Here is an 11636-nt window from a genome sequence, read left to right as displayed (position 1 = left end):
TTACGGTAGCAAACTTCTCTTTGGTTTGAGAAATGCTGTTCAAATCAAATCTATTCAAAAATGCTGTTGCAAAGACTGTTCCCCCAGCTTGCTGCCGGGGCTGTGTGATTTCTCTCTGCATTTTCTACTGATGCCTTCCCCTGTTTCATCTCGCCAAACGAAGAGCCCTTCTCCTCAGCTTGAGGGGCCTGTCTCCTCGGCCATCTGAAGTCAGGGTCACCAGGTTTTGGCAGGGGTTTGTAAGGCTTGAATGAATGCTTCACTGCACGGGAGGCTTTCACGGCAGGAATTTACAGGATTTCGTGTAAAACCCACGGACTTTTGCTAGGAATAAAGCGATTGAAAACGAACGATGCCACAGGCAGGCAGGTGGTGACGAGGCGGCAACCCGCGGCACCACACCATTTCCAAAGAACGGTACAAAGAGAGAGGGTGCCTGGAAGGGATCCATTTATTGTGGATAAAGGGATTTATTGTGAAGCTTGGCCTTGGGAAACTCTACAAATATTATTTGTTTTCCACTTTCACAGCGATTTGCACAGAGCTTTGTGGATCTCTCTCCTTCCCTCGCCCCCCCCCCCCCCAACACGCCTCAGCCCAACGCGCGCGCGGCGGGGCTTGACCCGCGCCGCTGCCCGTAGCCGCGCGCGGCCCCGCCTCGCGCATGCGCGGTGGCGGCGCCGCAGAGGGCGGGCGCGAGGACGGCGGGGGGCTCGCGCTGAGGTGAGGCCGCGCTCGCGACACCCCCCCCCTTCCCCCTCCCCCCCCCTTTATCCCCTCAGCCGCCCCCTCCCCAACGGTCGCCAACGGTCGCCAACCGTCACCAACGGCGGCCAACCGCCGCGGCAGCGCGTGACCTCTGCGCGTCCCTGAGGGCGGCGGGCGCCCCTCAGAGGGGCGGCGGGCACCCTGGGCTTTTATTTTGTGTTTTTATATTGTGCTTTTATTTTTGTATTTTTCGCCAAGTCTAACGGTTTGAAGGTTTTTTTTTTTGTTTGTTTATTTATCGGTTTCTGATGCTTGCAGCAGGCCTGCAGGGATAGGCCCGGAAGGGTTTAGGGCTAACTGCCTTAACGCCTGCCTTATTACCTGGGCATAAATAATACGGACAGGCAGCTACGGTCCTGTCATAATCAGGTTGCCCTTGAGTGTTGCCCATTAAATATTCTGATCACAGAACGGTTGAGGTTGTAAGGGATTAAATATCCTTGTCACAGGATGGCCGGGGTTGGAAAGGGCCTCAGGAGATCACCCAGCCTGCCCACCCTGCCGAGCAGGATCACCTACAGCACACAACCAAAAAGGCACATGCAGGGGGGCTCTTGCTTACGTCAAGGTGACTTTTATACGACACAAAAGGTTATGGTCTTTCTAGAATAAAATTAAAACTATTTAAGTAGGGCTTCTTGTCCCACAGTTCTCTTCCTTTCTAATATATTTTTTATGTTCTTGTAGGGAATACAGCCACCATGTCGTCTGCACTGTTGCCTAAGCCCCAAATGCGGCGCCTCCTGGCCAGGCGGATGAAGTTTCACCTCTTTGGGGCATTTTTTGTGTCTTTGGGATGTGCGGCACTGTACAAGGTGAGAGCACTGCTCATTCAGTCATGAATAGAGTGCTTTTAAATTCCTAATACTGCTTTCTTGAAATTTGGGTGAGCTCTTCATCAGAAAGCTTCAGTAATGCATTTTTATAAGGGTATTTTCAGAATATAAATAAATACTCACAATCTTGAAGAAACAGCGTGAACAAACTGATGCCTTACACTAATTAAGGTCGTGCAATTTGTGACAGCTTAACCTTGAGTCTCCGAGGCCTAGGCTGCACTTGATTGTTCACACAGCTGATGCTCCTCCCGGTAACTGTCGATAGCCCATGTCTCTGTCACGGTGTCGGAGGCTCTGGAGAGCTGTCTTATATTTTGATTGGCTTCTGAGATCTTGATCATAAACAGGATGAAAGCACTGCCCATCACACAGAAGCTTTCAGTATGGGGAGGGCTGGTATGGTTGTTTTACCCTTTATTTCGGAGGTAGCAGGTAGAAATGGAGCTTTACATTTCCAAAAAAATCCCACTCACAGATTGCAGTTTGTTTTTCATGGTCCTTTAAGAGCCTCCTGACAAGGATAAGAGGGGTAATTGTTCTTAGTGCCTTTACTAAATCTTTCTTGGATCTTATAAGTTATGTTTTATCACAGGCAATTAGAACATGTGTTCCATTAATGTAATGGAAGAACCAGGTATTGCTTCACCCACTGAACTCATTCATTTGCAGCATTAAATACTCCGAAAACTATTGATAGAAGCAGCTAGAAATCAAGTTAACATCAGGTTAACAGTGCCGATTTTGTGGTAAATGTCACTAAATGTCTGTCAGAAACAATGAACTTGCACAGTTAAAGCCCAGCATCCACTTAACGCACCTGCAGAGAGGTGGGCAGGCTTGTGATGAGATCTGCAGTGCCTTTTTTTAATGGCCTGTGGTTTTATACTGCATTTGGCAGCCCCACATTAATACATCAGTAGGGCAGCGGACCGTGGTTAGAACAACTCCGATCTCAGAAGTAAATTACTATGTTATGTGTTGGACAAACCCACCTTAGCCTTTACTTCACGTTTTTTTTGGCTTTTTGAGCGTATCCTCGTGGCTCAGAGGAGCGAGTACCCGAGGTATCGGGACCACATCTTCTGATGCCAGTGAGCTGGAGGATTGCTTTGGGAGCCTTGTCAAATTTTACCAGACTTTTGCAGTTGACCTACAGCATAGCACAAATGTGGTCAAGTATTTTGGGATGCCATTTTAACTGCAGCTACAGTTCTGCAGCTGCCCACAAACACATTCAAAGGTTGGCGTAGCAATTTTTATTAAATGTAAAACTACCATCAGGCTGCGCAGGGGACATTTGAGTATCAATATAGACAATATGTATCTGGATTTTAAAAATGCAGTCTGCTTAAAAATGCAATAGGCTGTCTCTTAGCTGGCCTTTAAAGGTTTCACTTTAGACGTTATTTTCCAGACCAGCAGTCAGGTAGCCTGAACTGTGGATTTGAACAGGAGCAAAGCAGTTTTTTTACCAAGTTCTGTCATTGATCTAAGGCTTTTTTGACTTCTATCCACTGCTAAATTTATTAGTGTTAATAGCAAATAAATAAATACTGCTTATAAAGGTTTGCAAGCTCTAATTTTCTGTGCGTTACTTTCCAGTTTGGAGTTGCTGAACCCAGGAAAAAAGCTTATGCAGAGTTCTATAAGAACTATGATCCCATGAAGGACTTTGAAGCCATGAGAGCAGCTGGTGTGTTTGAGTCTGCGCCGCCCAAATGATGGCAGACAGCATTTCCAGGTAATAAGCTCCTCTGCATTAGAAAGGTTGGTGGAAAATAACATGCTTCTTCCTGGATTTCTTCCTTTTCTATCAAATAGAAAGGCTCTCCTAAAGAAAAGGGGTACAAATAGCACTCCTCGAGAGACCTGTGGTTAGTACAAACATGAAGAAATACAGGAACTGGGAAGGGGGAGTAAGGGCAGAAAGGGAATCTCCTGAAAACCTTTAGGGCAATTTGCTTAAGTCGTGTGATGTAGCAGACCTCTGCAGGCAGCTGCCTTCAGAACAATTCTGTCTTGGCATAGAGAGGGGACCGAGCTTTTGTGTGAGACGTGCCTGATACCAACACATCGATGCGGTGACATCTTGAATTGTGTAGCTTTGGGCTATCAAAATCAGCTTACGTGTTGTGCTGGTGGTGGCACAGGGACTGAGAAATGGATCTCACTGTAAGAAACAGAGACAGCTTCCACACATCCTTGTGTCTTTGGAAGCTCGTGAGGGGAAAGATAACTGCCCATGAGGGAAATAAGTATTTAATATATACGTGTATGTATTTCAATATATAAGTATATGCTTTAAAAAAAACAAACATGATGGCACGCAGCTTCTTGTGTACTAAATTCAGATTTTTGCCTTTCTGAATTCAGCTTGAATAGAACTTTGATCACGATACTATTCTCCTAGTGCTTTTTTTTTGTTAGAGCACTGCCAAACTTTGTTCTTCTTTACTTCTTACCATAACATCAGGAAAAAAAAAGTCTTTATTTCAACCTTGTTACAGTTATTAATAAGCACACTCGGTAAACTGCACAGGCTCGAGATGTGACAACTCAACAAAGAATTCCTCCCCCCTTCTAGATCAAGATTTCTTACATTGAGTTCTCTGCTTCTCTTAAAATGACTTCAAACTAATCTAGAATGATAGCTTTTTCATTCTTTTGGAATGTTTTCATATTGTGATCATTATGTGATAATCTGTGGCTCTAATTATCCTGGCCAGCTGGGTTTTCTCAGCCTGTTTGCTTAAAGCAGCAAGATTGAATAAAATAAAACATTTGTATTTAACGCTATTAATACGAAATTCTGTTGTGTGACAATCTACAACTATCTGGTTACCGCATAATGCAATTGGATGAAAGAAGCAGAGCTCCGGCTACTCTAAAAGATTAAAAAAGAAAAAAAAGAAAAAAAAGTGGCAGTCCCTTTTTCTCCTTGAGGAAAAAGTGTCTCTTCTTGAGTGATGATTTCCCCCCAAGGTAAATAATGAAATGATAAAATTTACCTGGTTTTATTCTCAGTAATTCAGCCTCTCGTTTGGCCCTTGGTGGTACGTAGCGACTTTTTAACTTTCTTAGACACTGGAATTGCATTCTTTAGTCAGGTGGCCTTCATCAGCGTGTTCTGAAAGGCCATCTGGTGGTAAAATCATTTGAAACAAACACTGTCAACAATGATCCATGTTAAATATTTAATTGGAATCACGAACGGGATTTTTCAGTGCAAATAGAGCTCCGCTCTGTAAGCTTATGTTCCCATTTGGAACTTAAAAAAATCAAGTTGCACATTGTGTGCACCTGTTAAAATTAAACGTTTCCTAAACATTTCTTCCATTCCTTAATTACACCGGCTCAAAAGAAAATGTGAAGGCTAAATCTTGATATGTCATTTTGTTTGAGCTGCTGAGGCTTTTTATTCCTTATCCTATTTATGTAAGAACTTGTATTTTTCTATAGAATAGTAGGAGAAAAGGGAAAACAATGCCACTGTTTCAAATGCTCTAAAAAGGCTGTGAAAAAGACAAGTACACAAAACAGATGGAAGACATTTTCGTTTTCCTCAGTAATTTAAATCTTAGCTATGGAAGTTGGATGGAGGTTGAATCTGATGCTTTTTTTGGTATAGTTACCTAAAGGGTACGGTGGTCATGCATATTCTACATCTGCTCCCATTTTATTGGAATCTATTTTGTATGTGGCAGCAAATACGGTGGTTTAGCTTCATTTAATACTCACTCTGGAATCAGCACTTGCCCCCGAAACGAAGGAAATGCTAGGCAGGGAGGAGAATTCATTAGTTAAGGTGTTAGTTTGGGAGTCTGTCTGGAGTTTGTTCCTTCTGGGCACGTAGAGAACTCGGTATCTACATGTGAATTTGCAGAGTTTCAGCAACCTGGTGTGGACTTTGGGGGTACTGGTGATGGAAAAGAAGCCCAAGCATAAATCTGGGGAGTGTCTTACCTCTGGAGTGTGCTCAGTAATACAATAAAGGGGTGAGTCATGGTGCTAACCACTTGCATGACTCTTGTCATGGAGCACAGCTGGTCTTGGATTGCGTTCAATATAATGTGGAGAAGCAATTTGAATTTGGTTTTCTTCCTTCCTTGGTAGGTTGCCTACACCACTTGTTTCCTCTCTGGCTCCTATCTGAAAGTTGCATTCCTTTCTCTTTCAGGCCCTTAGCAAGATTGATTCAGTTATCAGTGCTGCATGTATAGTGAATCTGACGTGCTGTGCAGGATCGTTCCAGCTCTTGATTTGTTCCATGTTTCACTTCTGTTTGCCACATGAAGGGTGTGTGAATCTTAAACTGTCAGGAAATAACAGGGGGAATTCCTCTAGACTAAACCACCACATAAACATTTCTCCCTCTTGCTTTGCATTCATACATACTAATGTCTTTGCTGAGGGTATGAAGTTTGTCCAACATAATTTAATTTCTTTTTATCTTGCAGATCCCGTCCTGTCTGAGGAGACTTGATGACCGAACCTTACTTGTTCACTGAATTATCAAGTGTAATGCACTTAAGTGCATGACACACTCTAATGTATCTCAGTAAATAAAAAATGTACATCAGTGGGGCTTAATTGTCTTCATTAATGTCCAAATGCTTAAAGGCTGGAAAGAGCGGTGGAAAGTCTTCATAAACCGCTTTAGACAACCAAGTCTGGTTTTCTTTCCCCCAAGAATTATTTGCATCTTTGTTTTGGCCAGGTTCCACATTTGATAACAAAGTATATTCTTAAGCAATTATGGCTGGGTTGTCTTTGCTGCTGCTGGGAATGTCCAAGAGGACAGTTGTTACAGGAAGGGAGAGGCAGCATTTCTGGAAGGGTCTCGCTTACCTCTGGCTTCAGAAGCGGATGGACCTCGAGATGAAAGAAACTGGAGGAATTCTGGAAATGCACCAGCCAACCTTCGTATCTTTTTCTGGTGCCATCGTTGTGTTGCCTTCCTTACAGCAGCAAAGTGTTACATCAAGACTTCGAATCTACGCCGCTGCCCGCTCCTATACAAGGTATGTAACTGTAATTGGAAAATGACTCCAAACTGCAAGTAGATTCACATGTATGTGGTGTACAAAGGGAAAGGCGATAAAAGGAGACATAGCAGAAGAGGAAATACTTACTTTAGGACATGAGGGTAATGAAAATGTCTCCATGCTGCTTCTAGACACACACAGCTCTTCATATCTGGAAGCAGTCAGCTGAGCACACTTAATTTTGGATACGTTCTGTAGTCCAAGACCTGGTGCTCCACCTTCTGCCTCGTTACCGGCCACACGGAGCGTGCTTTGTGCGCTGCCTGTAGCTGAGGCTGAAAATACACCAGTGCTACATAGGGCTGGAACTCCTGGTTGCTGAATGGGGGCACTGAGAGGAGTCAAAGCTGATCATGAGAAAGAAGGGGAGGCTTTGTATGAAGAAGCATGACAAATTAAGCCATCTGTGTTGTGTTTGAAGGTCTTCAGTTCAAATCCTGTTTGGAGTAACTCTTACTGTTCTAAATGGATCATTAACTACTTAACTTAATAGGTAACTGTGAGCAGCATTTGGACTAATGAAAGCACGTAAGTAATGTATTTGATCCAGCACATTAATAGGGAGCAACACGGCATTTTCTGTAAAGTTTCTGTAAGTGTGAGGCTGCCTTTGAGCAAAGAAAGAATGTGACATTAGTGGTGCAGGGGAAACCATCGAGTAATCAAAATACCCCCGGTCCTATAAATGTAAACCTAAGCTTAACAATAGCAAATGATACCAATTTATCTTCCAAATGTACAGTATAAACAGTGTGTGCCATTAAATACTGACTAACATTTTCTCAGCCATGTCTGCAGGTTTAAATAGCCAGGGGTCTTCAGTCATGCTGACAGCTTTGGAGGCAAGGAATTGTGCTGCTGCCAGGTGTGCAGGCTGGAGGAACTGCCTCCCTCTCAGCTCTAGCCCACGTAGTCTTCCCAGCTAATCCTATCGGTTCTCCTCTGTTGTTGCATCTTACAAACAATTGGGAGTGAGCCCTGGTGTGGCACAGGGAAGGCCTGTGTGAGCAAGACCCTAATCAGCTTCTTGTTACAGCAGCTGGCACGCTGTTTGTAGGAGCTGCAGAGCTGAATAACATGCCTGTCTGCCCTGAGACCATCTCCAACCATCTGTAAAGGTTTTTGCTATATTTATACATATATGAAATAATATATAAAAGGGATTGTTTGATCTAAACTACTTTGGGGAAGGGCTCGGCTTCCATAAGCCTGAGTGTGCCTCCAAATTTTTGGCTGGCTGGCTTTATTCTTGAGTGTTTGAGGAATGATTGATTGTTCTGGAAGCAAACTAAAAAGATAGATTTGAAGTTGTGAGCTCTCCAGGTCTAAAGAGCACTATGAAAGTAGGTATGCTCAGAGGGTACACATTGGAGTGCTTTAGCAGCTAAGTACAGGCAGCTGCTCTTTGGACAACTTTGTTTTCATAGTTCACACAGCTCATATGTAGGAGAGGCTGATTTATATGCCATCTCCACACATGTTTCCATACATGTGGTCAGAAGGGGGAGAAAGAACCTGCCTAATGCAGTAAAGATGCTAGCTTAATTCATTGAAGAAGAGTGTAATTCAAGCAAGTGTTTATTCCAAGGGAATATAATTCAGGAAAAACACAAATACAGCTTAAACAATGGCTGCCATCTACAAACTTTTAGGAATTAAACCACTGCCTTCCCTCATCTTTTACAGGTGTGTTTGCATCCCCTTGGCTGGTTTGCGTCCTACCTCCATAATGAACAGATTAGGCTAATTCACATGGTGACTATAGCGCTGTTTTGATTCAGTTACTCACAAAACCGTAAAACTTTTCAGCACATGTTTTGGCAAGCTAATCATCAGGTTTTTACTTCCAGCGTATTGTCATGATCTATTGCATTTTCTGGTACAGGACAAAATCCAGTCACCAGCAGGAATCCGGTGGGGTCGGTCTACATGAAGCTTGCGTGTCTTTGTTGTCACCGTTCTACACGATGACGGCTCATTCACTCGTAACCGAACGACCAAACAGCTCACAAAAACAACTCTTATAGCAATAGCTTTATTATCTTTAAACAAACTCTATATTACAATTTACGCATCAATATGCAAAATTAGAATTATTAAACCATTTCCATAAAATACCGGGAATGAATTGTATGTATATGTACACTTTTTCTTAAAATAGTGTTATTTAAACAATGACTCAATTATTAAATCACTATGAAATGTTGATAATTAATAGGCTTATTTCACATTCAGAAAGAACAACTCGGATCCCAGGCTACTGTATTTCAGTACACAAGAGACACGGCTTTTAGAAATATCTTTTAACAAAGCAGAATTCACGAGAAAAACGTTACAAATACTACATTCTTATGTACTGTGCTTTTGGTCGTATCAGGTATGCATAGAAGGTATTAACTAACTAAAGCAGATGTGTTTGCTCAAAATGATGATCAGACTTGATTCCAGTTCTTGTCTCTAATTCTGGCCGTCTTCAGGAATCCCCAGACAAAACGAATGTCCATATACGTATAACAGGGGAGAGAAGTTACAAGCACAGTTCAGAACCAAGCAGGATTTTTTTTTTTTTTTTTTTTAAAGAAAGCTGCTCTAGACAGATTTGGTTTATAAAGTAACCTCACTGTGCCTGGAGAGAATGATTTCTTGTCTACTACAAACTGTAAAACATCTGAAAATAAGACACTTAGAAAGCTCATTTGTCTTGATGTGTTTAACATAGTATTCTTAAGTGTACTGTGATGGCATCATAACTATTAATGTAATCGGACCCCGTGGGTCTTTACTTTTGGATCAACCCGAAAAAAAAGATCTCATTTTGCTTAGCAGAAACATATCTGAAAGGTCGTATTTCTAAATACCCCTGTTTTAAATCACTTCTAAGATGATAGGCATAAAATGAATTAGGGCTTAATTGAACATTTACTACATGTAGTGGTGGCAGATCAGAAGGGAGAGAGACCCAACAAGGCTATATTTAGCACCTGCACATCTACGGTACAATGAGCTTTAGATTCTTGGTAGATTTTAAGGAGGCGAAGCTCTGGTTCTTAAGTTTTTGAATTGCATGTCACTGGCTTCCAGCTAATGACCAGACAATGCACAATGTCATATATACATTGAAAGTCCTGAAAATTTGATGGTGGATGAAATAAAGTTTCTGTATACAGACAGTTTTAAAAATAAATTCATGTTGTAGTTCATGTTTTGTTCTCCAAACCAGACAAAGGCACTAGTTTACATTAAGGACTAATGTCCTGCAAAACTTCAGTCAAATAAAGGAAGCTATTTTAAGGTTAAAGTGGTGCTAAAACCCAGCTGTCACTAGTAACTTAAAACAGCCACACTGGGTTTTTCAGATTTAGTGGGGGAAAATGTTTTGCCTCAGGATGTACATGTTGGGGGGAGTGCATGTGTGGGGGAAGGCTCAGCCTTGAGCAAGTTTTTACAGCTGAGTTATAAACCTGGTTTATAACAGAAACTGGCAGACCCTAAAGTATGATATAGTATGTATTGATATATATTTGGTGTGTGTGGCAAAAATGACTCTGTGCACTCAATTCTTCCTTATTCCCTGATTTTTGGTAATTGAAAGAAAAAGGATTTTGATTGACCCGTAGTCTGAGGCTTTTCCCTTTCACTTCATTTGTTTGCTAGAACACTTTCCTTCCAGCACTAGTATCTTGGCCAGGGAGCAGGAATGTTGTCAAGGTTAGAAAAGCTTAACTTCATTATAATCTCCTACTTCAAAAATTATATGCATCTCTACTCGACGTAGGTTACTGCAGAGAACGCATTATGCTCAAAATGGTAAGATATTACTACATTCACCACAAATATTTATTAAAAAAACCCTTTCCTCAGGGCTTTATTTTTCACCATGGTGAATTTGCTAATGAATACTTGGGCAAAATTTGGGTCAACTACATACTGATACGTTTTCATTACAGTTGGAAGGTGTTCAGCGGCCACGGCTTGCGGTGCTGGCATTGCAGCGGCAGTGGGGGCGAGGTGGTAAGATGTCTTGGTGACGTACTCCACGAGGCGGTTGTACTGTTGTTCTGACAGTCTCTCTCTAGCTCCATCTGCCTGAAATAAGGCAACATAAAATGATTACTTGACAGTAATGACAGTAAAATGATAATTGACAGTAACTGAACTCAACAGTGAAGACAGTAACTTGCAGATCACTTTGTAGAGTTAAAAACCTTCCTCCCTGGGATCTTGCTTACAGTAGTTTCATGGATGTTTTAACCAGCAGAGCTCTCCTGTAGTTTAGTGACTGGAGGAATACTCCTTTCCTTTGCTGTTTTGTACAGTTCTATCCTGAGATGCTCTAACTCCAACAATTACCTTAAAGGAGCCTATAGCAAGGTGAGGATCGGTCTTTTCTCCCAAGCACCAAGTGATAAGACAAGAGGAAATGGCCTCACGCTGCACCGGGGAGGTTTAGGTTGGATATTAGGAAAAATTTCTTCACTGAAAGAGTTGTGAAGTATTGGAACAGGCTGCCCAGGGCAGCAGTTGGGTCACCATCCCCGGAAGTCTTCAAAAAATTTGTAAAGCTTAGTGACATGGTTTAATAGTGGACTTGGCAGTGCCAGGTTAAAGGCTGGACCAGGTGATCTTAGAGGTCTTCTCCAACCTAAATGATTTTAACTCCATCATAGACAGGTCTAAGCAGTTTCTGCAAAGAATTTCAGGGATGGACTCCACACACCTTGCTCAAGAGCTGATCTTTACAACACATCAGCTCTTTGTAAACAGGAAAAGCATCTAAAGTCCTCTTAGAAAAACATCAATAGCTCCCAGCAGTGTTTATCAGTCAGACAGCATTTATAATTAGCAAACCTTTCTCTTGCAAAGTACAATTTATGACAACCCACAGCCATTTCTGGGAAGCTAAGTAAGTCTTTCAGTTACTTGATTCAGAATAAGGACTAGAAGCTACCTTCCAGGTGACTGGGCTATCTGTGACTGGATATAT

At 42.1% G+C, this 11636-nt stretch overlaps 2 protein-coding genes across 5 annotated transcripts in view; one reads left to right on the top strand and one right to left on the bottom strand.

The window, feature by feature from the left end:
- The first annotated feature begins 595 nt into the window (after positions 1-595).
- Positions 596-6186, top strand: COX6C (cytochrome c oxidase subunit 6C). The gene is made up of 4 exons (XM_082753134.1): positions 596-723; positions 1456-1583; positions 3210-3348; positions 6065-6186. The coding sequence occupies exons 2-3, from the start codon at positions 1470-1472 to the stop codon at positions 3327-3329; spliced, it is 234 nt and encodes a 77-aa protein (XP_082609260.1). The 5' UTR covers positions 596-723; positions 1456-1469; the 3' UTR covers positions 3330-3348; positions 6065-6186.
- A 2099-nt stretch (positions 6187-8285) lies between these two features.
- Positions 8286-11636, bottom strand: part of VPS13B (vacuolar protein sorting 13 homolog B) — a 460107-nt gene continuing 456756 nt past the window's right edge. For all 4 annotated transcript variants that reach the window (XM_082753129.1, XM_082753131.1, XM_082753130.1 and 1 more), the window contains exon 62: positions 8286-10738. In XM_082753129.1, coding sequence (XP_082609255.1) covers positions 10493-10738 — 246 coding nt within the window. In that variant the 3' untranslated portion in view covers positions 8286-10492. The remainder of the gene's footprint in view (positions 10739-11636) is intronic.

Source organism: Aythya marila (assembly GCF_965140915.1).
Source record: "Aythya marila genome assembly, chromosome: 2".
NCBI classification, from domain to species: Eukaryota; Metazoa; Chordata; class Aves; order Anseriformes; family Anatidae; genus Aythya; species Aythya marila.
The sequence above is the reverse complement of the archived record's forward strand: the minus strand, read 5'-3'. Positions and strand labels throughout refer to the sequence as shown.